The sequence below is a fragment of the Cervus canadensis genome, chromosome 2, assembly GCF_019320065.1.
Source record: "Cervus canadensis isolate Bull #8, Minnesota chromosome 2, ASM1932006v1, whole genome shotgun sequence".
In the NCBI taxonomy this organism is placed as follows: Eukaryota; Metazoa; Chordata; class Mammalia; order Artiodactyla; family Cervidae; genus Cervus; species Cervus canadensis.
Genome location: NC_057387.1, coordinates 56,234,778 through 56,260,608, shown reverse-complemented (window position 1 = coordinate 56,260,608; position 25,831 = coordinate 56,234,778). Strand labels below are relative to the sequence as shown.

Sequence of the window (25,831 nt, the reverse complement as noted above, 5' to 3'; positions counted from 1 at the left end):
GCAAAAGTGAACACGGTGTTCTCATGCACCATCATGGCTAAATGCAAGACTGCCACATGGCTGAACTACCCGTACACTGCAAATACCTACAGAAGGAAGGGAAACAAAATCTAGTAGTTTTATGTGTGGACTCAGGAGTTATCCAGCATGGAAGCCTTTTTAATATTCTGGGAAGCTTTGCATAACTAGGAACCATTGTTGGAGCTGGAACGTAAAGCAAACTGACACTGTTAAGTAAAACACACGACCTCCGGCAGATCTATGCACATATCAGAAGTATGATGACCCTGGCTTTCATCTGATTGTTCCTTTCACACCTGAGATTTCAAAGTAAGTCTCAAGGGAATTTTTCTTTTCAATAAGAGAATTCAACCAACTTCAAAATGGAAAGAAAAAACATGCTGCTTTGTAGAAATCCATCACCATGGAATGCAACATTCCCTAAAATAAGATCTACTTTAAAAATTAGAACAAGTTTCTAGCCAAGTACATCATGGAAACCCCTGAAAAAAGAAAAACATCCAATTCTTGACAAATATATCACTATTTAGAAAATTTGACTGCTTTTCTTTGATATCATTATTGCTCAGTTCAATTCAGTTCAGTTGCTCAGTTGTGTCCGACTCTTTGCGAGTAGCCAAAGAATTATACCACCAGCTGTTTCTTCCTTTGGAATATGGTACTATTTCTGAAATTCTGCATAATTTCTAATATTTTAAATGGTAAAGAAAGGGCATGCACCAAGTTGAATGTAGTGAGGGACTAATTTGCTTTTGCTCAAGAGCCAGCTTTTTGAGACTGTAACTGTGGTACTTTCACTAATGTCTTATAAAATACTCAATGATATGCTACTAACCCTGAAAAAGTTTTCTATACAGTGAGTAGGTGACAAAAGTACTATTTAACATGACAAATTTTAATGGGACAGCCACAACCAGGTGAGTGAATATAAATGGTTAGAACTGCTAGAAAATGGGAAGGCAGATGGGCCTCAACTACCTGCAGCAAGGACTGGGTATGTGTAGGTTTCTACATGCAGGTTTCTACATGTGTAGGTTTCTACATGTGTAGGTTTCTACATGCAGAGATAAATAAGGGTACTTAAAGCTTTCTGATGAAAATCCTGGAAAGGGCTTGAGCCCACACTTACATTATTCTTACTATAAATAATAACAACAATAACAACCATGAAGAAACATGCAATTAGTCCTGAAAATAAAACAAGTCTGTCCAGAGTATCATAGTATCTGGACTATAAAATCTGATCATTTATGTTGTCAGATTTCCTTATTACTAAATACCTCATTGAAAAATTATTAAAGAATTACTGGCAACTATACAAAGACTTTGCTGGTACAGGCATTACAATAGGGTACCCATCTGGTAAAGAAAATATCACCATCCAAACATCCTAAATATCAGTATCTTCTAACACGCAAGTATCCTAAGCCAATACTCTTAAACTGTTTTATCCAAAGGTACTCTTGTCATCTTACCTCTACTACCCTAAAATCAACAGTCCTTTGAAAAATTATAATATCCTTCATATTAAAAAAATCCAATGCTGTAGAAATCTCAAAAATGGAATGTTAGTAATGTTAATTATCTAAAGAACTTGGCTTCATGGAATAGCTTTTGAGTATTTATTGCTCAGATGGGTTCAAAAAATTCTTAAACATAATGTGGCAATGGCTTTCATATATCTGTAACAGAATATCACTAATAAAAATTTATTGGCATGAAATACTATAATTATGGATGTGTAAAATCTTTAAATCTTAAAGCCTCAACATAATCATGTATATCTATGTACAAAACATACATAAACTTCACTTTATTTAAAACATATGAAAGAGGGAATTTCAAATCACATTAAACATAATAAATATAGAACTTGCTTTGTTAAAAATCTACAGTATACATTCAAGGAAAGGTTAAACTTCCAATGCCAACTATGTATGAGACAAAATTAAACATTTACAATAATCAGTTTCCTAAAAGTGCTATTTTTAATACCTATAATAGGAAACTCATTCTAGTGCTTTGTTTCCACCCAAATGTGTATACATTCCTTTATTCACAGAACCAGATGCTTCTGTTACTAAAAATACATATCCAAAGTTTTTATATCCTTTTAAATAAATTTAACATTTTAGCTCTTTGGGGGAGGAACAGGGAAGTCCAAACAAACAACACAGACGATCTTAAATTATTAAGAGATCACTGACTTTATAACATGCCCTGTTTCAACTCAGATGTGAAATCTGATGACCATGTTAATGAAAAAAAAAAAAAAAAAACTCCCTGTTCATATATCTAAGGTAAGTCATCCTTCTCTACATGAGAATTTGTGTAGGTCGAGGAGCATCCACTATAGCAACCTTCCTGTGACCCAGGCCTTGACGACATGCTCCACTTCTGATTTGTACATTCTCTTCCAACCTGATTTGGCTTAGTTTCTTCAGGGGTGATATTCAGTACATTGACTGAACTGCTGGGGAAAGAAAGGCAGGTCTTAATCATCATTTCCTCCTCCCTTCATACCTTAGATGTGCCTAAATGTCTAAAATCTGATTTCTCCCTTGCCCCATGCTAAATAAAAATTTTGAGGACACACTGGTCAAGAACATACAAGTGCTTTAACATGGTCTAATTTATCACTTTGATCTATCCACCTATTCATTTATCTGTTCAGTCTACTCTGAAGGTTGCTACCCAACCAGAGCCTAAGGTAGATAGATAACATGTGAGTTTTGAAAGCTAATGTCTCCCATACCACAATGTTCTAGTCTTTTTATGCTTTCTTTCTTCACTCATCGATTTGTTCATGCACGCTTTCGTCTTCCATCCATTCAACCATGCAGATATTTAATGAGTGCCTACAAAGTAGTTAAGTCCAGACCCTGAACAGATGGTTTAGGTTCACATCCCAGCTGGACCACTTAGTACATCATTTCTGGCAAGTTAAACCCTGCTGTTCTTCAGCTGTAAAGTGGAAATAATAAAAGAACCCATAACTCATAGGCTTGGGGTGGAAACTAAATAAGTTAACACACACTAAGCATGTGTGATGATGCTTAATTAACTTAAAGTGTCAGACAACAACAATTTAAGTGTCTGAACACTGATACAGCCCCTTGGCTTCAGAGATACTGTCTGAGGTATGCTCTGCAACCAGCCTCAAAACAAGGAAATTTAGTTAAATGATTACTTACAAATCATGGGCTGGGTCAATGAACAATACATTTTTATCAACTGAATAGCTTAATTTTCTCCATAAAACTTACTTTTCCTAAATATTCATTTTTTGGTGTGACTTTGGTTAATAACTCAACCTTATAATGTAGAAATCGTTAAAAAAATTAAGTTGCTTTAATTCTAAAACTCTGAACCAAAAACATTGACAATTTTATACTTATTTGCTTAAAAAAGAAAGGCACTTGCTTATAAATCAGATTCAGAATCCCTGCCATCTCAGATGAGATGAGATCAGTGGTGAACTAAGTTTCCTACATAACTTAGTATGTGAGTTACTTTGCCTGGAATGCAGGTACAGCTGATATATAAAATTCCACTCTACAGTGAAGGAGGAATGAAGATGCTGCTATAGAAATTAGGCATAAATACTCCTAATTATTTTGCCATAATCTTATTACAAAGTGCTTTAGGAGCAGGAATACAAATACACCAAATAATTAAAAATTTCAAGGCCGATGTCAAGCTGCACAGCTTCTTGCCTGATAACTAGTCACATGAGTCTTATTTAATCCTCAGAGGCCAGCAACTGGGAATAGCTTAATGAAATTTTCTTAAGCTCCAAAATTCTGTTTCTATGCCACTGATACTGTTCAGTGTAGCTCTTGGAATACAAATAACAGAAAAGCATTTTTATAACCCATTTATGTTTACATATATTTTTATATGCTGCTACTGAAGGTTTCAGTTCAGTTGCTCAGTCGTGTCCGACTCTTTGCGACCCCATGAATCGCAGCACACCAGGCCTCCCTGTCCATCACCAACTCCCGGAGTCTACCCAAACCCATGTCGATCGAGTCGGTGATGTCATCCAACCACTTACAAAGGACCAAGTACTGTTTTAAGTGTTTTACATATACTGGCACTGAATCTCACACAGTACCCTTAACGTAGGTACTAAATGTTGGCCTTTTTATTAAACACAGTGTCTTCAAGGAGTTATAGCTAAAAACAATTATGTAAAAAAGTAAAAATGTTAAATATAATTGAGGCAACTAGGCTACGTTCTCTTCTAGATACAGAATGCATTATAAATTATAAGCATACTTCATTTTATTGCATTTCAACTTACTGTACTTTGCAGATACTGTGTTTTTTACAAACTTAGCTTAAGACCAAGGAAAATACTGAAATGTAGCAGTTAAAAGCAGTTATCGGGCTTTGCTGGGGGGTGTGGAGCAACTCTCCCTGTCCTGTCACCCTTGGACACAGATCCTCATCACCAGCCAAGGGAAGGTAGCTTTTCCCAGATCTTTGTCCTTCTAAGTCCATAACAAGGGCATACCACATGAAATGCTTAAAGAGGTACTCTACAGAAACTATCAGTGCAATATCCTTCTATTCAATACAATTAAAATATTAAGTACCTCCTGAAATAAGATTGTACTTTAAGTTGTATTTTACCCGTGAAATAAAAAGAATCACACATATATATGAGTCAGCTCCCAGAAGACAGGGACCAGAGCTACCTTGTTCACTACTGTATTCCCCTCACTAATAGGCACCTCTATGTAATGGATACCCAATAAATACGTGTACAATGAATGAGTCAATCTACTCAGTTCCTCTTCAGAGCCTTTACTATTGCTCATCCTAGACAGGCCAACTCTCCCTTCACAACGCCTCTCTAGCACTGTAACAGTGTGGGAGGAGATCACCTACAGGCCAGTACCTATGTTCAGATGCACAAGAACGTGTCTGGCAAAAGTCTGAAGTAGAAGGAGAAGCAGGAAGAGACTTAGTCAGTTTAGACGTGCAAACTGGAGACCCGCTAGGCACACCGTGAGGCTTCTTTTGCCGTGACCTCGAGTGTAATATAGGGGTGTCCCGATCAGAACCTGTTTTAAAAAAAAAAAAGAAGGAAGAAAAGAAGGCAGTACATATGAGGAAGCATTACTAATAAATACAGTGAAGGTAATCAACTAGGATCCTATTCTAGGTTCATTTGCAGCTCTAAGGGAGGGGTGAGAACAAATTAATCTGAGTATCTTCTGTACGTATGAGTGTAGTCTAGCTAATCTGGGGATCTTTGCTATGGTCAGTCCACAAACATTTAGGAGGATCTAGTTTAAAAAATATTTCTACATTGTGAATTTTCAAAACTTGACATTACACTCACAAAAGTTGTTTTGGGTATGCAAAGTCCTCCTATCATTTCTATTTTGGTTACAGTAAATTAAAATATCAAAGTTGACTTTTATTTCAATTAGAGAGTTCTTACTGGTGATTGCTAAAGTTATATATTAATAATCTACAGTACTTTATTTACATGTATTTTCAGATTAAAAAGCTTATGAAGTACTCACTTCCTGAGAAGGCACTGAAAAGTTTCACATTTTCTGAGTTCTGGTGGTCAAAGGTAGTCATATTTAAAAACTGTTGCTTTAACCAACTGGCTCTTTCTTCTTCAAATGCCTTTCTCTACCGTAACAAGCAAACCAAAGAAATACTGATCAATATTTCAATATTCACACAGTTGCCATTTCACACAATTTCTCTAGGTATTTGTGTTTGCTCTCTGACTATCTCTATATATTAAGTCAAAGGAATTAACCCTAAAAAACTAAAATTAAATTTCATTTAAGAAAGCTGTTAAAAATAAAAATTCACCTGTTTCTCCTAACAAGTCAACTACTGTTTTCACATCAATTCTGAATAAATTCAAAAATATAACACAGAAAAATAGGCACATTAGCATAACTTTAAACATATAGAATATCAGCATAACTTTTGAACATACAAAACATGGTAAATATAAGATTACAAACAACAGAAAAATACCCCATTGTAAACTAATCACTTGGGGAAAAAAGGCTTCATTGAGCACCGCTCTCCTCCTCAAGCCAGACCCAGCGCCTCGCAGCCATCATCACTTGACCACAAGAGGGCGCATGTCAAACTCCCCCTTCAGAATAGGTGATGGATCCTAAATTCTCCCTCACCTCTCAGGTCTCTGTTTCCCACCTCTGTACTCAGTGAACTGAGGCAGGCAGATGCTCAAGCAGAGAATGGGGAGTGGTATGCAAAAGTATCTCTTGGAGTGGCATGGAGAGAGGTGAGGGATATGAGCTCAGAAACAGGTGATCCCATAAGACAGGAGAAAATGCTGGCACAAACTGTTTCCTGAGGAAGATAATAGCTATAGATAACACAGAATTTCATAATTAAGGAGGAAGGCCATGTCAGCCTCTTAAGATAACATACAGTCTTTCATTCATAAACATTAATACAAAATCACAGATCACCAGACATTTGAAGAAAAGTAATAGCATAAAAGAAAAATGCCAGGAAAAATAAAGAGAACTGGCCATGGGTAAAGTTCAAGGCAAGTTTTTTTAAGATAACACAAATTATCAGACAGATTTACAAACATCTGTAAAATATAATGCTAGACACAAAACAAGAAATACACTATAAAACTTAAAAGATAAATTGTGAAGTAAAAAATCAGTGGATGAAGTGAAAAATCAAACTGACCTTGCTGAATACCAGGTTGGTGACGCACAAGATAAAAGAGAAAATATTCCCAAATTCGGAACATAAAGTCAATCTACAGATGTAGTCAGAAGGCCAAATATATGTCTAGCAGAAGTTCCAGAATGCAAGAGAAGTCAGAGAAGGAAAAAATATAGAATTGAAGAAAATATCCCTAAACTGAAGAAATATAGCATCTTCAGGTTAAAAGGAGCTAACCAGACCTACCCTGGTAAAATTTCAGAACTCTTAGCTTAAGAGCATAAAATTCCAAAAGCTTCCAGAGAGGGAAAAACACAGCACAGCTGTCTAAAATCAACACAGGGTATATTATAGCCAGGCTGCTCATGAGCAAAATAAAACAATGGAAGAATTAGAATAACTCAAAGTTTTGAAAGGAAAAGTTCGAAAACTAAATTCTATATCCAGGCAAACCAATCAAGTATGAATATATTTTTGGATAGTCCAGAATTCAGAATATTTTTCACTCACACACACTTATGAAAAAATTACTCAAGAAGGTAATACAACAGATTGAAAAAGGAACCCAAGAAAGAGAATATGAGATAGAAGTTGAATCTGATTCAGAAATCATAAAGAAAGCACACCAAAAAAAGTCAAAGAATTTACTACAGATTCCCTTCTGTGTGACAGTCTTAACAACAAAGAATATTACATAGAAGTGTCCAAACATATTACTTGGTTATAGAATGAATAATATTTATATAATCACAATGTTATCAGCGTTCTTTCTGGTTTTCAATTCTTAAATCTCAATGTTGGACAAAGTACTTACACTTGAATTTGTATTAAAAGTCAGAAAATAAATGTGATAACACTTAACAGTGAAAAATAGTATCACTGACAAAAACTGGGGAGTCGAGGGGTAAGAGCAGTGCAACAAGGATAACTACAAGGATGCCCTCATCTTTCACTTCAGGGATAAACCTATACTGTCTAACGTTGAGCAAACATGAAATGGAAGCATTAAACAAACTTACTTAAAGTAAAAAAATCAACCAGGAGAAACAGTTCTTTAAAAATTAGCTTAAAAAAGTAAAAAATATTATGAAGAAATCATATGTATATGAGAAATACTGTAGATGGGAGGTATGGTAAGGGTACTGAACTCCTTGTGTTTTGTAGTGGGGAATCAATAGGCTGACTGTAGGAAAAAAGGCTGAATTTTATTCAAGTTAAAATAGTTTTTCCCAGAAGAATCATAAACCTTCAATAGTGGTACCTCTAAGGAATGAAACTGTGAGAAGAATGAAGGGTACTTTCATACCTTGTAGCTTTTTGGAATGAGTTGTTTTTTTTTTTTTTTGAGTTTTTTTTTTAAATCATGTCCAGACATTACTTCTCTAATTTTTGAAAGGGATATAATGTATGTAATACACTACTAAATAAAAAAGCGAGCTGCTGAAGTGCACACACACACTGTTCATCCCTGGGTAAGGCAATGGCTGGCGAGAGAGACTTTCATGTATACTGTACTCTCCTTTCCCTCAAAAAAAAAAAAACCAAGACACTCTCTTGGTTAAACTCTCTCCTGATTTTACATTTACATTGAGATGACACATGCCCAAAAGAAATCTCTTGGGTGAAGCTAAACTCTTAACAGTAGAAAGCTACCCAAAAGGCATGACAAATGGTTAGTTTTTTCAATATTAAAATTTTTTTCAATTCCCAAATCTGAAGGCAAAATGATATACCTCTATTATAGCTTCCATTTCAAGCTATTTTGTGAAATCACTGGTAAAATACTTGAGGAAATGTACAGCAAAGAAACAAAAAAATAAGAACCTCAATGCATTCTAGTGAGGCTTCTCCAGGACCTTTAAACATTTAAGCAATTTAAATGTTTTAAGCAATTGGTTAAATACCTCCAATTGCTTAAAATACCTCCAATCCTAGGCGAATAGCTGCTTCTGTAAAGCTTCGTCTTTCCTTCTCGAAATTCTTTTTCTGCTCTTTAAATAGGGACCATTCTTCTTTGAGGCGTTCCTTTTCTTCCAACAAGTAACAGTCTCGTAGCAGTGAAGTGGTGTCATCATCACATGCAGTAGCGAGCTGCTGCTATTAAATTTTAAAACATAGTAAGTTCCAGAGGGTCCCTGCAACACTCCAACAAGTTGAAATGAAAGCAAGGGAAAAAAGCAGGCCAAACTTCAGGGGAAGGAGAGAGATGATAAAGAATCAGGAAGTCAATGGAAATGAGGAGCCTCATTTCCCAAATGCTTCTACTCTAAAAGGCAAAGCATCAGCTAATGATGCTTTGTGGTCTACCTGCTAGCAAGCAGAGAACTTAGACTGTAAAACATCAAGGGCTACATATCTTACGAAATAAAGGAGTAAAAATCTAGTACGATTCAATAAAATTCTGACCCTTCACAGGGGAGAAGAGCTTTAAAAGGTGCCTTGCATTTACCTGCAAAAGTTGCTGCTGAGTTTTAATCATCTCTTTACACTGCTGAATTTCTAACTCGAGTTTTTCAGTTTCTTGTTCATGGTCTTGTCGTGAGATTACATCTTCATCGTTAAAACCTTCTAAGTGTACCTTTGAAACTAACACAAAACCAATAATTTGACATAAACCTTACAGTCTCCATTTTAGTTTATGGCATTTGAGGACATACACTTAAAAATCAAGAAACAAATTTAAAAATCAGAAAGGTTTTCCCTTTCTGGAATCTCAGAGGTTTTCTAAAAGGTAGTTATTTCCTTTGTCCTTTAAAAACTCCACTAGCTATAATAAAATAGAATAAAAGGTATATTACTTTTACACTAAAAAAATTTTAAAAGTAAGCAGCTATAATGAGTTCATGGTAACTATAAATTCATGCTATTTCTGGACTAAATGATATCCTTACAAAGTTCTATTGCCAACATTTAACTTGTAATTTGTATTTATTCAAGATGATGTCCTAATTGGAAATGTTAACCTACATTCCCAGAAAAATTAAAATTCATAAACTATACTCTTTTGACACTTCCTCAAAGATCAGTGCAGGATTACAAATCTTGCTCTGTTATTAAATTTGACAAATATCAGGTCCAAAAATACTTCCTATTTACTAATAGACAGTGATGACTGAAATCAACAAAATCTCATGTAAATTAATTTTGATAGTCTAATTGTTCTGACTTCACTTTTTAAGACAATTAGCATTGAGACTGTCATTTCTGACCCTTTAGAATAAATTTTCTTTAAGTAGACTTCATTTACCTAACAGATGTCTTAATTTTCTTGATTTAAAAGCATGCAAACTTGAACAAATATAAAATATTAAGGATATACTCCTCAACATAAATCTACTATGTATCTATAATGACAGGAAGCGGTTATCTAAAAATAATATATTGTTGAGTGAATAAAGAACAGTGTAGAAAAAAACATGTAATATTCAATTTATGGTTTGTAGACATTTAAAATAAGTATTTTGCAAATGCAGAAAGGTCTAGAAAGGTATGCACAAAGCTGTTAAGTGTTACACATAGGGAACAGAGACCTGACTATTCTCTTGGGTTAGCCAAAAAGTTTATTTGGATTTTTCCATAAGATTTTATGGACAAACCTGAATGAACTTTTTGGCCAACCCAATGCCTTATATACTTCCTAACTGATATTTTGCATCAAATGTCTATTATCTTGAAAATAATTTAAAAATGAATTATTAGCAACCTATGAATATGCAAGTATCTAGGAATAATAAGAAAAGGGCTTATATTTATATATATTATGATAATATTTCCTGATTGCCAAGATATAGTAACAGACTCAGTTTACTTTTTTCAGCTGTCTTCTGCACTCAGAATGGATGGACATAATATGTCCTTTTTTGAGAGATTCTGAGAGCAAAGCGTATTTTTAGGCAGAATTTTGCTTTTCAAATTGCCAGGCCGAGCTAAGGACTTCCGTCTGAGCCCGTAACATGACTTTCCCAGGTAGCTCCCTGAGAGTCACAGCTTCCTCCATCTGCATTCAGGCGGTACTCACCTTGGTTATCAAGTTTTTCTACGTGACTTTTCAAAATTCTCCACTGTTTCCTGATGCTGTTGGTAAGTTGCTCTCTCACAGTCTCACAGGAAAGGTCCCATATACTCTCTCTACTCAGTTCCCCAGCATCCTCTTCAACATCAGAGATAACCTACAAGTAGCCAGAGATGAGAGGGAAAGACCAGTATCTTAAAAATGACTTTAGACACTCAGACAAAAATCATCAGACTGATGGTCAGAGACATGTATCAAAAAAATTTCTATGTTGTATGTGAAACATAAATAACCTAGTTCTTAACATAAATGTCTTGAGAAAAAATAATTAATACTGGAGATAGAAATTCCCCAGTTCAGGTCTCTTTAAACCTGAGTTTGAAGCCAAATACAGTTAGTGACAAAGGCATGGAGCTGTGTGAGGAAGAGTTATTCACAGCCTGTCTCATGTTGCGTGAGGTGCTTTCACATGTCCATTGGTCCTCAAATCATGTTCACATGTGAGGAAACTGAGGCTTAGAGAAGTAGACTAACTATCCCGATGTCACACAGCTCTAATCCAACCTGCTTCCAATTTTGGCTGTTCAGACAACTGAAACTGTGAAAAAATCTCCAAAGTAAAAGCAACTATTAATCCTATTTTTCTCAAATAATTTTTAAAATGAAATTGGAAATATTTTTCTCTGTATTCTACCAGGACATTAAATCACTGGAAACGGTAGCAACCTTTACTGATATGATCAAATAGAATCAAAGCAGGAGAAAGAACACAGGGAAGCAATACTAAATGTATACATGTCATAATAACCTGCATCTACATAAAATGGTCCTAATTTGTTATTAACATTCAGGAAAGTAGATATATATACTTAAGTAATTTGAACAATAAATATCTTGCTGGAGAAAAAAAGAAGAAAAGAGAAGATGAAAACAAAGAAGGGCTTGTTAGACTGTTCCCACACGCAGAGATGGCAGAAGTGAGGTAGTGATGAAGTCTGAAGAACTATATCAATATCTGAGGTCAGCAATGGACTGACAGAGGTCAGGGTCTCCCAGGGGGCACAGATGAGGGAAAAGCCCAGGGTATGGCTCACTGTGACTCTGGTTCTTGCCAATCAACACTCTGGAGCTAGCTGACAATTTTTCCAAGGAGCTACACCATTTCAAGAAATACCAGAACACTACAAATTCATTATTAAAATTAATAATTGCCACACATTAACAATTGCCAGATTAAGTGTAAAACCATTAAATGAAAATTAAAAACACACTTAGCAAAAAAAAAAAAAATCACCACACTTAACTTGAATTTTGGGTATATATTTTGGCTACAATTAAGTCAGCAAAATAATAAATGAAAACTTGGATGCTAACTAGGCATTCCAAAGTTATGTTTTACTAATGAGCCAAAATCTTTCCTTACAAGTAAGGAATGGCTGAATTACTTTTAGGAGAAAGTGGATCTAGAGAAAGATCTTCTAAAAATAAGAAATACACTTAAGAGATTATTGTTTCTCCAAACTTCAGCATTTGAATTATGAAAAACTATACAGGATATTATCATTTGTATTAAATTTAATTTTTAAATAAATTTAATTTAAAAGATACTTGCTCCTTGGAAGAAAAGCAATGGCAAACCTAGACAGAGCATTAAAAAGCAGAGACATTACTTTGCCAACAAAGGTCTGTCCAGTCAAAGCCATGGTCTGGTAGTCATGTATGGACGTGAGAGTTGGACCATAAAGGAGGCCGAATGACAAAGAATCGATGCTTTTGAACTGCTGTTTGAGAAGATTCTTGAGAGTCCCTTGAAGTACAAGGAGATCAAACCAGTCAATCCTAAAGAAAATCAATCCTGAATATTCACTGGAAGGACTGATGCTGAAACTGAAGCTCCAATGCTTTGGCCATCTGATAGGAAGAACTGACTCATTAGAAAAGATCCTGATGCTGGGAAAGATTGAGGGCAAGACGAGAAGGGGAAGACAGAGGATGAGATGGTTGGATGGCATCACCGACTTGACAGACCTGAGTTTGAGCAAGCTCTGAGAGATGGTGAAGGACAGGGAAGCCTTGTATGCTGCAGTCCACGGGGGTCACAGAGTCGGACACGACTGAGCGACAGAACAGTCACAACACTACTATCATTTCAGAAAGATCTCCTTCACTTACCACCTACTTTTGCTGACTAGAAGTTGGTAATGAGAGGTGAGGAAAGGCTGAGCCCAAAACTGAATAACTAGAGGAGTTATAGAAACGATGCCAACCCTGGCAAAGTGTTAGTCAGTTATGAACTGACCCAAAGTGATGGAAAACCTTTCAGAGAAAAGGTTAACTGAGGGAATATAAGATGTCAACATCAAGCAGATCTCAAATTGGAGAGTCTAAAAGAACATTAAGGTTCTTTAAAGAAGAAAAAAAAAAGGTAGAAAATGAGCTTAAGAGTAGGACTGATTTTTGATACTACAAAGTAATCCTCAGATACAGGTTAAAAAGGGGCTTCCCAGGTGGTGCTAGTGGTAACGAACCCGCCTGCCAATGCAGGAAACCTAAGAGACATGGGTTCGATCCCTGGGTCAGGAAGAGCCCCTGGAGGAAAGCATAGCAACCCACTTTAGTATTCTTGCCTAGAGAACTCCATGGACAGAGGAGCCTGGGGAGCTACAGTCCATGGGATCACAAAGAGTGGACACAACTGAAGCAACTCAGCAAGGCTCAGCGCATGTTAAAAAACACGTCTGGTGACTTACTGGTAATTAGCACTTTCCACCAAAATCATCATTTTCACATTTTAGTTACTAATGTGAACTTGCCTAAATTCAAAGTTCCATGTAAAGAACTAAGTTTAAAAAGCTTTTCACCAATATGTGACTGGTTTTTTTCAGACCTCTACACATTAGGCCCTTATCAAATTATTTCCCTACGCTTTCTATCTCAAAAATACCTACTAAGGGCTAATTCAAATGTGACTTTCTCTGTGATGCCTTCCATAGCTGTTTTGTTTTATACACTGTACCACCCTATGTACCTGTTAATGTGTATAATAATCACTTCTCTATACACCTATCTCTCTCAGAAAGAGCTTCTTGCAGGATGCAATGGTCTGAATGCTTGTGTTCTCTCAAAACTCATATGTTGAAATCCTAACCTCACAGCATTAACAGGTGGGTGACCTTAAGTAAGTGATTAGATCATGAAGGTGGAGCCTTCATAAATGGGGTCCCCATGAGTTCTCTTGCCTCTTCCCACCAGATGAGGACAAAAGTTAGCAATCCAACCAGGAAAAGGGCCCTCACAGACACCCACTCTGCTGGCATCCAATTTTACATTTCTAGCCTCCAGAACTGTGAGAAAACATTTTGTTGTTTATAGGCCAACCAGTCTATGGGACTTTGCTTTAATAGCCTGAACTAAGACAAAGCAAACAGTCAAAATCTTCTTAGCTTTTTCTTTTCAGGGATTAGAGCACATAATGGACATTCAATAAATTTATGGACCAAGTGATCACTTGGTTCCCAAAGTTACTAAGAGTTTCACTCTCTGAGAAGTAGAGGCTGCTGAAGTTACTGAAAACTGAAGCTACTTAAAAGACATTTGGCACAATGCATAAAAGCAGGAGTTGTGGAGTGAGACAGCCTTGGATTCAAATTCTAGTTTTGTCATATGTTGACACTGAACTGGCTTTTGTGCCTCAGTTTCCTCACCTATAAAAACAGGGACAATTACAGTACCAAAGCCATCAAATTACTGTAAGACATAAGTAAGACAATGCTTATAAAGTGCTTTTCAGGGTGCATGGCACAGATTGAGTCCCCAGAAAATCATTTCCATCATTTCTCACGGCATGTCAGGAAACTTAGAGACATTTTTTGGGGTTGTCAGAGTGATTGGGGGTAGCATAGCAGTCCAAAATATCAACAGTGACCTATCTACTGTTTTACTTGTTCTAATGAACAATCTGAAGACTGTATTAAGAGAGTAAAGAGCCACTTACAGTTCCTGTACTATCATCTGCTCTTTCTCTAGGTTTCTGCTTTTGGGGAGAAAGAAGAGAAATCATTTCCTTTTTCATTTGCTGAAGAACCTTCTTAAGTTCAGCATTTTCCATTAGGATTTGTTTCTGACGATATTCATAATCATTCAAGAGAATTTTATACATTTCATCTTCGTTCCTGAGAAAGAAACTGTCAGTATGAAAATGCAGTAGAGAAAGGGAAGTCTGGTGAAATGTTTCAGTTTTAATTGTGCTTTACCTGGCTTCAGTTTTACCCGTCCTCCAGGAGCCTCTTTTCCCATCAGCTCTCCCCACGTAATTTAAAACTTCCATAGCTACAAACATGAACACAAAGAACAAAACCAATTCTTACATTACATGTTTAAGTATTTAAAACACTAACACTCTATATGTATGAGGGACATAAGTTAACCTGGTATACAGATTAGGATTTGGGTTCAAACAGCCCAGATTTTAAGTTTCAATTCCATCACTCATAAACATCTTGGCAAGTTACTTAACTGCTAAGCCTGTTTCTTCATCAATGGGGTAGTAATAATGAAAGCATCTAAGAGGTGTTGTGAAGATTGAAAGAAACGTTAAAGTGCTTAACATAGTAAGTACTTACTAAGTGTTAATTTAATTATCATTATTAAATTTTATCATCAGGGTTGACACACTATGGCCTGTAGGCAACTGCCTGATTTTTTTAATTAAATTTTTATTAGAACATAGCCTCACCATTTGTTTATATATCTTCTATAGCTACTTTTGCACTATAATGGCAGAGTGACAAAAGACCATAGAACCCACAAACGTCAAAATATTGACTATGGGGACCTCGACAGAAAAGGTCTGCCATGCCCTGTATCTTGACCACCACTGACATCGTCATCAAAGGAGTCAAGGTTCCTAACAGTATTAATGTGTCTTCTGCCCCAAGTGGAGATGAAAGCAGTTGATATAAAAAGGAATGAGATGAGAATAAGTATCGTAATTTTAAAGCTGATTAAAAAATCATTACAGAATGGTCACTTCCAGTTGGGTTTGGAACAGGAAAAGAATTAGATACCCATAATAAAATGGCTCTGCTACAGAGTTAAATACTTAATAAACTTTTCTAAGTGTTACATTTTATACTTCTAGTATTTCATCCTGCTCTTTGTTATTTCTCTCATGAATGAATAAGAGGTTAACCAATCTTAAAAAGCAATAAGTGTTCAAATTGAGTTTAAGATTTATCATCTCAGAATATGTAGGTTTCTAGCCTTGTATTAATTGCTAATTATTACTTTCATTTTTCAATTAATCTTAAACTGAAATGTTCAAATGACTGTAACAGTGCTCCTATACCGCATGAGAGAGACCCAGTCCATGCTGAGCCGCTCGCTGCTAACAGGCCTGGCCACCACGTGACGGCCGGAGACATCTGCTCCTCAGCTGTCGTGTGCGAGTCCAAGTTCAGAATAACGGATAATGTGGGTTAGGTGACGGTGTACAGTCCACTTGGAAACCACTCTTCAATAAATCAATGCACACATTTCCTGTACCCGCAATCTTGGCAGGCCTGCATAACTTTATCTGTGTAGCTCTACTTTTGTGTCTCCGTAGTTCTATTTTTCTGAAGTATAGTTTATTTACAATGCTGTACTAATTTCTGCTGTATAGCTAAGGGACTCAGTTATACATACATATACGTTCTTTTTTATATTCTTTCCCACTATGGTTTACCCCAGGAGACTGCATACAGCTCCCTGTGCTATAAGTAGGATCTTCTTGTTTACTCATTCTAAACAGTTTGCATCTAGTAACCCCACACTTCCACTCCATCCCTCTCCTTCCCACCCTTCCCCCTGGCAACCAGAAGTCTGTTTTCTATGTCTGTGAGCCTGTTTCTGTTTTATAGATAGGTTCATTTGTCCCATATTTTAGATTCCACATATAAGTGATATCATATGGTATTTGTCTTCCTCTTTCTGACTTACTTCACTTAGAATGATAATCTTTAGTTGTATCCATGTTGCTGCAAATGGCATTCTTTTTATGGCTGAGTAGTGCAGTTCTATTTTTTAATCTACACTATTTACCTCAAAGCATGCATAAACTTAGATGAAGTAAGTGGTAAATTAAAGTTTCAAAAGAATAACAGAAAAAAGTATATTTTAGCAAATTTTAACTTTCACTGTCAAACTGTACTTCAAAGACGCACAGCTAAATTAATTGAAAAGAACTCCAAGTGACATGAATTTGGCCTGATGAACAATTTTATGAAGTTAACTAAAAAATCACGCTTTTGAGACTCAGGAACTGATCCTAATCTTAATATCACAGTTCTTTGCTATGAAAGATTAGTCTGTCCTCTGGCTTAGCTCTCTTCTGTGGATTAATCCTACATCTGTCATGTTAAAAAAAAATATATGCAATTCTTATATGCAACAAGAGTAGCAAAGCAAAATCACTATTTTTCAAATAACCAGTTGTCTCAATTTCTAGTTCATATAGATATATACCATCTACAATCAGTTGTATAAAGAATGAAAATAACACTTCCTGAATTACTGAGCTCAATCCCTCTACATTTCTTAGCGTAATACTAATTTATTTCCCTTTGTTTTATCTTAGCCAGCTGCTTTTTACCAATTTTTTTATCCTTCTTGTTCATAACAAGTTGATGTAAACGTTCCTTTAGTTTGTTATATTCACGCTCTTTTCTCTTCATATCATGATTATATTGAGTAGCTCGACTTGCAATGATATTTTGTAATTTCTGCACCTAAAAAAAAAAAGCATTTTCTATTAAATGAGTCCCTTTTGGATTGGTAAACTCGGTTAAAATTTACAAATTCAAAAGAGAGAAGTCATCCTACAATTCGGCTCCTCATAGAATAGTTTAAAAATTATAGGATTATTCTTCCTTCTCTATAACCAGTGGAAACCACTCTTTAAAACATCATTAAATAAAGCACATAAAATATTTATTTTTTAATTCTGAAATTTCCAGAGCTTCTAACTCTCTAAATTATCTTCTACAACTTTCATCCTAGATACATAGATTCTGATCACTTAGAAACCACAAACTCTTATGGAAGTATTAATGTGATTAAAGCTTCATTTGAAATTAGATCATTTGTAAGGACTTCCTTTTACCAGGACTTGAATCATTTTATTCCCTCTCAATCTGTGACAAGCCCAGTTAGTCGTGGCATATGGCAGCAGATAAACAGGTTTGTTTTTCTCTGATCAAAAACAGTTCTCAAATTAGAGTAAGACAAACAGCAGACAGAATCTGATTCAGACATTTGCTAAGTACATATTATATGCCAACCACTACTGGTCAATGTTTGTATCTGCTACGACTTCTTAGGCAGCCCTGGATGGGAAGTAAGTTCTATACAGACATTCTTTATCTCTGCTAGAGATGATCACGTTTAACTTAGTCCTTACTAAAGAAGAACGATAGTCAAACCATTTCAAGTATAGTCAACAGATTAAGCCAAAATTTTCTGTGAAATAACTCAAGGAAAAGTATACATAACCTTGTGGTTTAGGTAAGATACTTCATTACCCACTTACTAAATATACTACTACATAATCAAACATAGCAAAACAAACCTGTCTAAATCACTATAAGGTTCTTCAAGAAATATGCTCCCTTAAAAGTCTAATTATCATCAAAGCAACATATACAACACTGAAAATGTTCTGCTTTTAGAGTGATCATGTGGTCAGAAATCAAACCTCAGAGCAATAAAAACCTAGTGATTTCTTCTTATATAAATTCAAAGATAATTTCAAAAGCATTATTAGCTCTATAGGTCCAAATACCAAGTAATCAATAAAGCAAAAATGAGATTAGAATTATGTCTTCAGCCTAGAAATGAGATTTTTAATGTGAATTGCTTTTTTCAAACAGTAACTCGTGTGTTCATTTAGTCAAGTAATTGTCTCATTAGATGGACAATGTCAATATTTCAGAAAGTTCAGGAAGAAGCATTCAAGATACAAGTAAAGGTATGACAGAGAATAAAAGATCTGCATTTAAAGCACCCTTGTGTCTGACAAAAAGTGACTGTGCGTGTTGAGTCCAGGATGGATGGTATAGAACCCTGGATGTCACAAGCTGTGCACTGACATCCTAAGCCAGATAAACCCCGAGGGGAGAGGGAGCTAAGAAGGTTCCTGACCTCTCAGTTGGGCAACACTATATACACAGAGGTCTGCCATGCCAGTCTGACACAGGATGAATAAACGGTTCTGTTCTTTCTTGTTATAAAGTTAAGTGACCATTACAGTCACTTCAAATTACAAACAACAAAAAATTCACGTAAACTTTATCTGCAACAACTGACAACTCACCTCATCTTTCTCATTTTTCAGTAGCTGATGCAAATTCCTATTCTTGCATTGTAATTGTCTGTCTCTTTCCTGAAGACCAATCATTTCTCTCCTGGAGGTTTCCAGTTGTTCCTAAAACATTAGTATGAAATTTTGACTAAAATTAGCATTGGATTCAGAGCAACTGAATCCTTAAAAGATTAGTAAAAACAAGTTACATGCACTAGGATTTGTTACCTAAAATTGAAGTTTAGCAGCACACAAAATATTTAAAACAATTATTATAAAGCCTGATACTATAGTTACAAATTTTAAATTTGGATAGCAAATTTTACTTAATTTAAATACCAATTTTAATATATATGCAAAAGACCTTCAAAGTGGATCCTTCAAAAGATCCTTCACCTATTCCAGTGATATTGCCACTGAACATTTTCATAATTTCTTTTTAATACTTTTAACACTTCTACGGCACACTCTTAAGAAAGATCCAGAAATGATTTGGAGCTAAGTCTGAAGACAGGTGACTAAGCAAAGTAAAACACTCCAGGTCAGAAAAGGTGGGCCTGCAGCATACCAGTCCTGCCTTGCAAACGGTAAACTCTCTCAAAACCTTTCCTCAAAGGCAATGGCAGCATTGCCAGAATCAATATGGGATTAAAATGTGTGTCTGTTAGTTGCACAGTCATGTCTGACTCTTTGTGACCCCGTGGACTGGAGCCTGCCAGGCTCCTCCATCCATGGGATTTTCCAGGCAAGAATACTGAAGTGGGTTGCCATCTCCTTCTCCAGGGGATCATCTCGACCCAGGGATCGAAACCGGGCCTCCCGCATTGCAGGGGGATGGATTCTTTACTGTCTGAGCCACCAGTGAAGCCCTGGGATTAAGATGTTCACTTTCAATTCATTTCACACATTTCCAGAGGAACTGTGCCAAAGTCTGTATGAAGCTGCTGGAATATTTTTAAATCCTCTCATCTTTATAAAATATAAAAGGCACTCAAGTGATGTCACAACTAACCACAAACAACTTGCATGATCTCTGTAACAATGGACCTCAAGAAAAATTTAGGAATATAAATTAGATAGCTACAAGGCTGCCAAAATTTCCTATCATACTTAAAACTTCCTATCATGCCAGATCATCTGGCACTGGGCCAGCTGACATGTCCCACACACATCAAATCAGATTCTCTCAGAGTCATCCCCACTTTAAATGAACATGAACCATCTTCTCTGCAAATCTATTTCTTACCCCAGTGAATCATACCACCATCATCAGTAAATTCAAATCAGAGACCTGAACAGTATCTTTAATTCATGACTCTCTTTTCCCCAAATTCAATTTTTCAAAGAATTCTACTCATTCTACTTCTTGAGTTTTCTTCATATCTCACTCTTACTCTCTTCACTGGCACTTCCTCAGTTCAAGCCCCAACCCCCCCGGGACTGAGCAATTGCTAAGAACTGCTAAGAGATGACCTTTTCACCAGGCTTTCTGAGCCCTTTTCCTCCATTCCTCTATCGTCTACACCCCCTTCTCTAATCTCTTCAACCAACTGCCAGATGGATAGTCACATGAGGCCTTGTGTTTACACTCCTTGGTGCCTCCAGGTTTCTGCACAATGCCTTTCATACCTGGAGACGGAGTCCCAGCCTCATATCTTATTATTCTTCATCATATATCACATAGATCAGCCTCTACCAAGCTATTTGCTATTCCCTGAAAGGAAAATGCTCTTATCTCCATGCTTGTATATGGGTCATACACTCTGCCTAGAATGGCTTTCCCAACACTAGTGAATTCTTTTTTATTAATTTATTTCTTTTAATTGGAGGCTAGTTACTTTACAATATTGTAGTGGGTTTTACCATACAATGACATGAATCAGCTATGGGTGTACCTGTGTTCCCCAACCTGAATTCCCCTCCCACCTCCCTCCCCACCCCATCCCTCAGGGTCATCCCAGTGCACCAGCCCTGAGCACCCTGTCTCATGTGTCGAACCTGGACTGGTGATCTATTTCAAGCATGGAAATATACATGTTTCAATGCCAGTATTTCAAATCATCCCACCCTCACCTTCTCCCAGAGAGTCCAAAAGTCTGTTCTTTACATCTGTGTCTCTTTTGCTGTCTCACATATAGGGTCATTGTTACCATTTTTCTAAATTTCATATATATGCATTAATATACAGTATTGGTGTTTTTCTTTCTGACTTATTCACTCTGTATAATAGGCTCCAGTTTCATCCACCTCATTAGAACTGATTCAAATGCATTCTTTTTAATAGCTGAGTAAATAGTCCATTGTGTATATGTACCACAGCTTTCTTAACCATTCATCTGCCAATGGACATTTAGGTTGCTTCCATGTCCTAGCTATTGTAATATAGTGCTGTGATGAACATTGGGATACACGTGTCTCTTTCAATTCATGTTTCCTCAGTGTGTATGCCTAGCAGTGGGATTGCTGGGTTGTATGGCAGTTCTATTTCCAGTTTTTTCAGGAATCTCCACACTGTTTTTCATAGTGGCTGTACTAATTTGCATTCCCACCAACAGTATAAGAGGGTTCCCTTTTCTCCGCACCCTCTCCAGCATTTATTGTTTGTAGACTTATTGATAGCAGCCATTCTGACCAGCATGAGATGGTACCTCGTTGTCATTTTGATTTGCATTTCTCTGATAATGAGTGATGTTGAGCATCTTTTCAAGTGTTTGTTAGCCATCTGTATGTCTTCTTTGGAGAAATGTCTGTTTAGTTCTTTGGCCCATTTTTTGACTGGGTCATTTATTTTTCTGGAATTGAGCTGCAGGAGCTGCTTGTTTTTGAGATTAAATCTTTGTCAGTTGCTTCGTTTGCTATTATTTTCTCCCATTCTGAAGGCTGTCTTTTCACCTTGCTTATAGTTCCCTTCGTTGTGCAAAAGCTTTTAAGTTTAATTAGGTCCCATTTATTTATTTTTGCTTTTATTTCCATTACTCTCAGAGGTGGGTCATAGAGGATCCTGCTATGATTTAAGTCAGAGTGTTGTGCCTATGTTTTCCTCTAGGAGTTTTATAGTTTCTGGTCTTACATTTAGATCTTTTATGCATTTTGAGTTTATTTTTGTGTATGGTGTTAGAAAGTGTTCTAGTTTCATTCTTTGACAGGTGGTTGACCAGTTTTCTCAGCACCATGTTAAAAGAGATTGTCTTTTCTCTATTGTATATTGGAGAAGGCAATGCAACCCACTCTATTACTCTTGCCCGGAAAATCCCATGGACGGCAGAGCCTGGTAGGCTGCAGTCCACGGGGTCGCAAAGAGTTGGACACGACTGAGCGACTTCACTTTCACTTTTCACTTTCACGCATTGGAGATGGAAATGGTAACCCACTGCAGTGTTTTTGCCTGGAGAATCACAGGGATGGCGGGGCCTGGTGGGCTGCCGTCTATGGGGTCACACAGAGTCAGACATGACTAAAGCAACTTGGCGGCAGCAGCAGCTATTCTATATTCCTGCCTCCTTTGTCAAAGATAAGGTGTCTATAGGTGCATAGATTTATCTCTGGGCTTTCTATTTTGTTCCATTGATATATACTTCTGTCTTTATGCCAGTACCATACTGTCTTAATGACTGTAGCTATACAGTCTGAAGCCAGATAGGTTGATTCCTCCAGTTCCAGTCTTCTTTCTCAAGAGTGCTTTGGCTATTCGAGGTGTTTTTGTATTTCCATACAAATTGTGAAATTATTTGTTCTAGTTCTCTGAAAAATACTGTTGGTAGCCTGATAGGGACTGCACTGAATCTATAGATTGCTTTGGGTAGTATACTCATTTTCACTATATTGAATGTTCCAATCCATGAACATGGTATATTTCTCCATCTATTTATGTCATCTTTGATTTCTTTTATCAGTGTTTTATAGTTTTCTATATATAGGTCTTTTGTCTCTTTAGGTAGATTTATTCCTAAGTATTTTATTCTTTTCATTGCAATGGTGAACGGAATTGTTTCCTTAATTTCTGTTTTCTCATTGTTTGTCTATAGGAATGCAAGAGATTTCTGTGTGTTAATTTTATATCCTGCAACTTTACTATATTCATTGATTACCTCTGGTAATCTTCTGGTGTTGTCTTTAGGGTTTTCTATGTAGAGGATCATGTCATCTGCAAACAGTGAGTTTTACTTCTTCTTTTCCAATCTGGATTCCTTTTCTTTCTTTTCCTTCTCTGATTGCTGTGGCTAAAACTTCCAAAACTATGTTGAATAGTAGTGATGAGAATGGGCACACTTGTCTTGTTCCTGACTTTAGGGGAAATGTTCTCAACTTTTCACCACTGAGGATAATGTTTGCTATGGGTTTATCATATATGGCTATTATTATATTGAGGTATGTTCCTTCTATTTCTGCTTTCTGGAGGGTTTTTATCATGAACGGATGTTGAGTTTTGTCAAAGGCTTTCTCTGCATCTATTGAGATAATCATATGGTTTTTATCTTTCAATTTGTTAATGTGGTGTAACACATTGATTGATTTGCGAATACTGAAGAATCCTTGCATCCCTGGGGTAAAGCCCACTTGGTCGCGATGTATGATCTTTTTAATATGTTGTTGAATTCTGTTTGCTAGAATTTTGTTGAGGATTTTTGCATCTATGTTCATCAGTAACATTGGCCTGTAATTTTCTTTTTTTGTGGCATCTTTGTCTGGTTTTGGTCTTAGGGTGATGGTGGCCTCATAGAATGAGTTTGGCAGTTTACCTACCTCTGCAATTTTCTGGAAGAGTTTGAGTAGGATAGGTATTAGCTCTTCTCTAAATTTTTGGCAGAATTCATCTGTGAAGCCATCTGATCCTGGGCTTTTGTTTGTTGGAAGATTTTTTTATTACAGTTTCAATTTCCATTCTTGTGATGGGTCCATTAAGATTTTCTATTTCTTCCTGGTTCAGTTTTGGAAGGTTATACTTTTCTAAGAATTTGTCTATTTCTTCCAAGTTGTCCATTTTATTGTCATATAGTTGCTGAGAGTAGTCTCTTATGATCCTTTGTATTTCTGAGTTATCTCTTGTGATTTCTCCATTTTCATTTCTAATTCTGTTGATTTGATTCTTCTCCCTTTTTTTCTTGATGAGTTTGGCTAATGGTTTGTCTATATTATTTATCTTCTCAAAGAACCAGCTTTTAGTTGTGCTGATTTTTGCTATAGTTTCCTTTGTTTCTTTTTCATTTATTTCTGCCCTAATGTCTTATGATTTCTTTCCTTCTAACCCTGGGGTTCTTCATTTCTTCCTTTTCTAGTTGCGTTAGGTGTAAAGTTGGGTTATTTATTCAATTTTTCTCTTGTTCCTTGAGGTAAGCTACATAGAGTTACACAGAGAAGAGAAGAGGGAGGAGGAAGATAGAGGTGATCAGGAGGAGAAGAGGGGGAGTCAAAAGCGGAGAGAGCAATCTAGCCAGTAATCAGTTCCTTAAGTGTTCCCCACAGGCCAGAACACCCAGAGAGATCCACAGAATTAAGTAGAGTAGAGAAGGGGCAGGGAGGAGATAGAGGTGACCTGGGGGAGAAAAGGGAGAGTCAAAAGGGGAGAGAGCAATCAAGCCAGTAATCAAACCCCTAAGTAAAAATGGGTACTGAAGATTAAAATTCTTAAAGGTACAAAACTGATAATACCAAAAAGCAAAGATTAAAAATCTAGAGTAGATGTTAGACTCTCAAAAATACAATATTAAAAATACAAAACAAAATCAATCACAAAAATTATAAAAAATATATATATGAAATTTGCTTTAAAAATAGGGTCTTTTTTTTGCAGGGTAATAGTAGGTTATAAAAATGAAAATTAAAGAACTTAAAACAATTTTTTTTTAATTTTAAAAATTATAATAGTAAAAATATATCTAGGAATTTCTCTGGAGCTCTTCAGGGCAGTGTGGGGTCAGTTCAGTTTCAGATAATTCTTCGTTCCAGCTTATACTTCTTAAGGTCTATAGGTCCCTTCCAAGCTTCTTAGTCAATGCTAACTACAGGGTTTTAATCTGTTGCACCTGTCACTTCCAGAGAGGTCCCCACTTCTTTATCTTGGTTTCCTCTGTTTGCAAGTCTCTTCAGTGTCTAATTTCCACCCTGACACAAGGGGGCGAAGGTGGTCACTTATTTGGGCTCAGTTTGCTGTGGGGAGGGAGAACACTGCAAACAAATATCACTGGCATGCGTGGGGAGTGTTCACAGTGTATGGACCACAGTGGGTTTGCCCCAGCTCACAGCGGCGTGTGCTTTCCCGGTCTACACTGCTCAGGCTCCAGGTTGCTCTGCAGCGGAACTGTCCAAACCGGGCCCTGCATTTCCTGCACTTCTCAGGTATAAGCTGCTCAGGTTCAGGTTCTCAGGTACCCCACAAAGTCACAGACTCAGTTGGGCATGCGTTTTGTGCCCTTCCCAGGTCGAGCAGCTCAGGTGACCAGGTGCTTGGTGAGCGCACTGTCCCAGGTGGGCTGTGTGTCTTAATCACCTCCCCGGTCCCAGCCGCTTGGTTTCCTGGTTACGCCACGAGAGCACTGTCTCAAGTGTGCTGTGTGTCTCCTCTGGGGAGCTGATCTCTGGCTGCGACCCTCCTGGCAGATGTCAACCATCTAGAATCCCAGGAAGACTTGGGTTAGCAACCGGGAGCCTGCTCACAGTTTGGGGGAGGATGCTGGTCTCTGGGGCCAAGATTGCCCCTTGCCTTCTGACTCTGGCTGTCACCAGCCTGCCTCTCTGCCTCTGGTAGGGAGACTGGCTGATCTGCAGCTTGC

General features: G+C 36.9%; 1 protein-coding gene across 15 annotated transcripts in view; it reads right to left on the bottom strand.

Moving 5' to 3' along the window:
• Window positions 1-1,629: 1,629 nt before the first annotated feature.
• LOC122436762 (SSX family member 2 interacting protein) overlaps window positions 1,630-25,831 on the bottom strand; it is a 55,415-nt gene continuing 31,213 nt past the window's right edge. For 9 of the 15 annotated variants that reach the window (XM_043460812.1, XM_043460822.1, XM_043460814.1 and 6 more), the window contains 10 exons: window positions 19,074-19,184; window positions 17,355-17,490; window positions 14,977-15,052; window positions 14,718-14,907; window positions 10,730-10,880; window positions 9,161-9,297; window positions 8,635-8,808; window positions 5,562-5,676; window positions 4,928-5,093; window positions 1,630-2,494 (listed from right to left, as the gene is read on the bottom strand). In XM_043460812.1, coding sequence (XP_043316747.1) covers window positions 2,317-2,494; window positions 4,928-5,093; window positions 5,562-5,676; window positions 8,635-8,808; window positions 9,161-9,297; window positions 10,730-10,880; window positions 14,718-14,907; window positions 14,977-15,052; window positions 17,355-17,490; window positions 19,074-19,184 — 1,434 coding nt within the window. In that variant the 3' untranslated portion in view covers window positions 1,630-2,316. The remainder of the gene's footprint in view (window positions 2,495-4,927; window positions 5,094-5,561; window positions 5,677-8,634; window positions 8,809-9,160; window positions 9,298-10,729; window positions 10,881-14,717; window positions 14,908-14,976; window positions 15,053-17,354; window positions 17,491-19,073; window positions 19,185-25,831) is intronic. The other 6 variants (XM_043460818.1, XM_043460820.1, XM_043460825.1 and 3 more) reach the window with 6 other exon arrangements.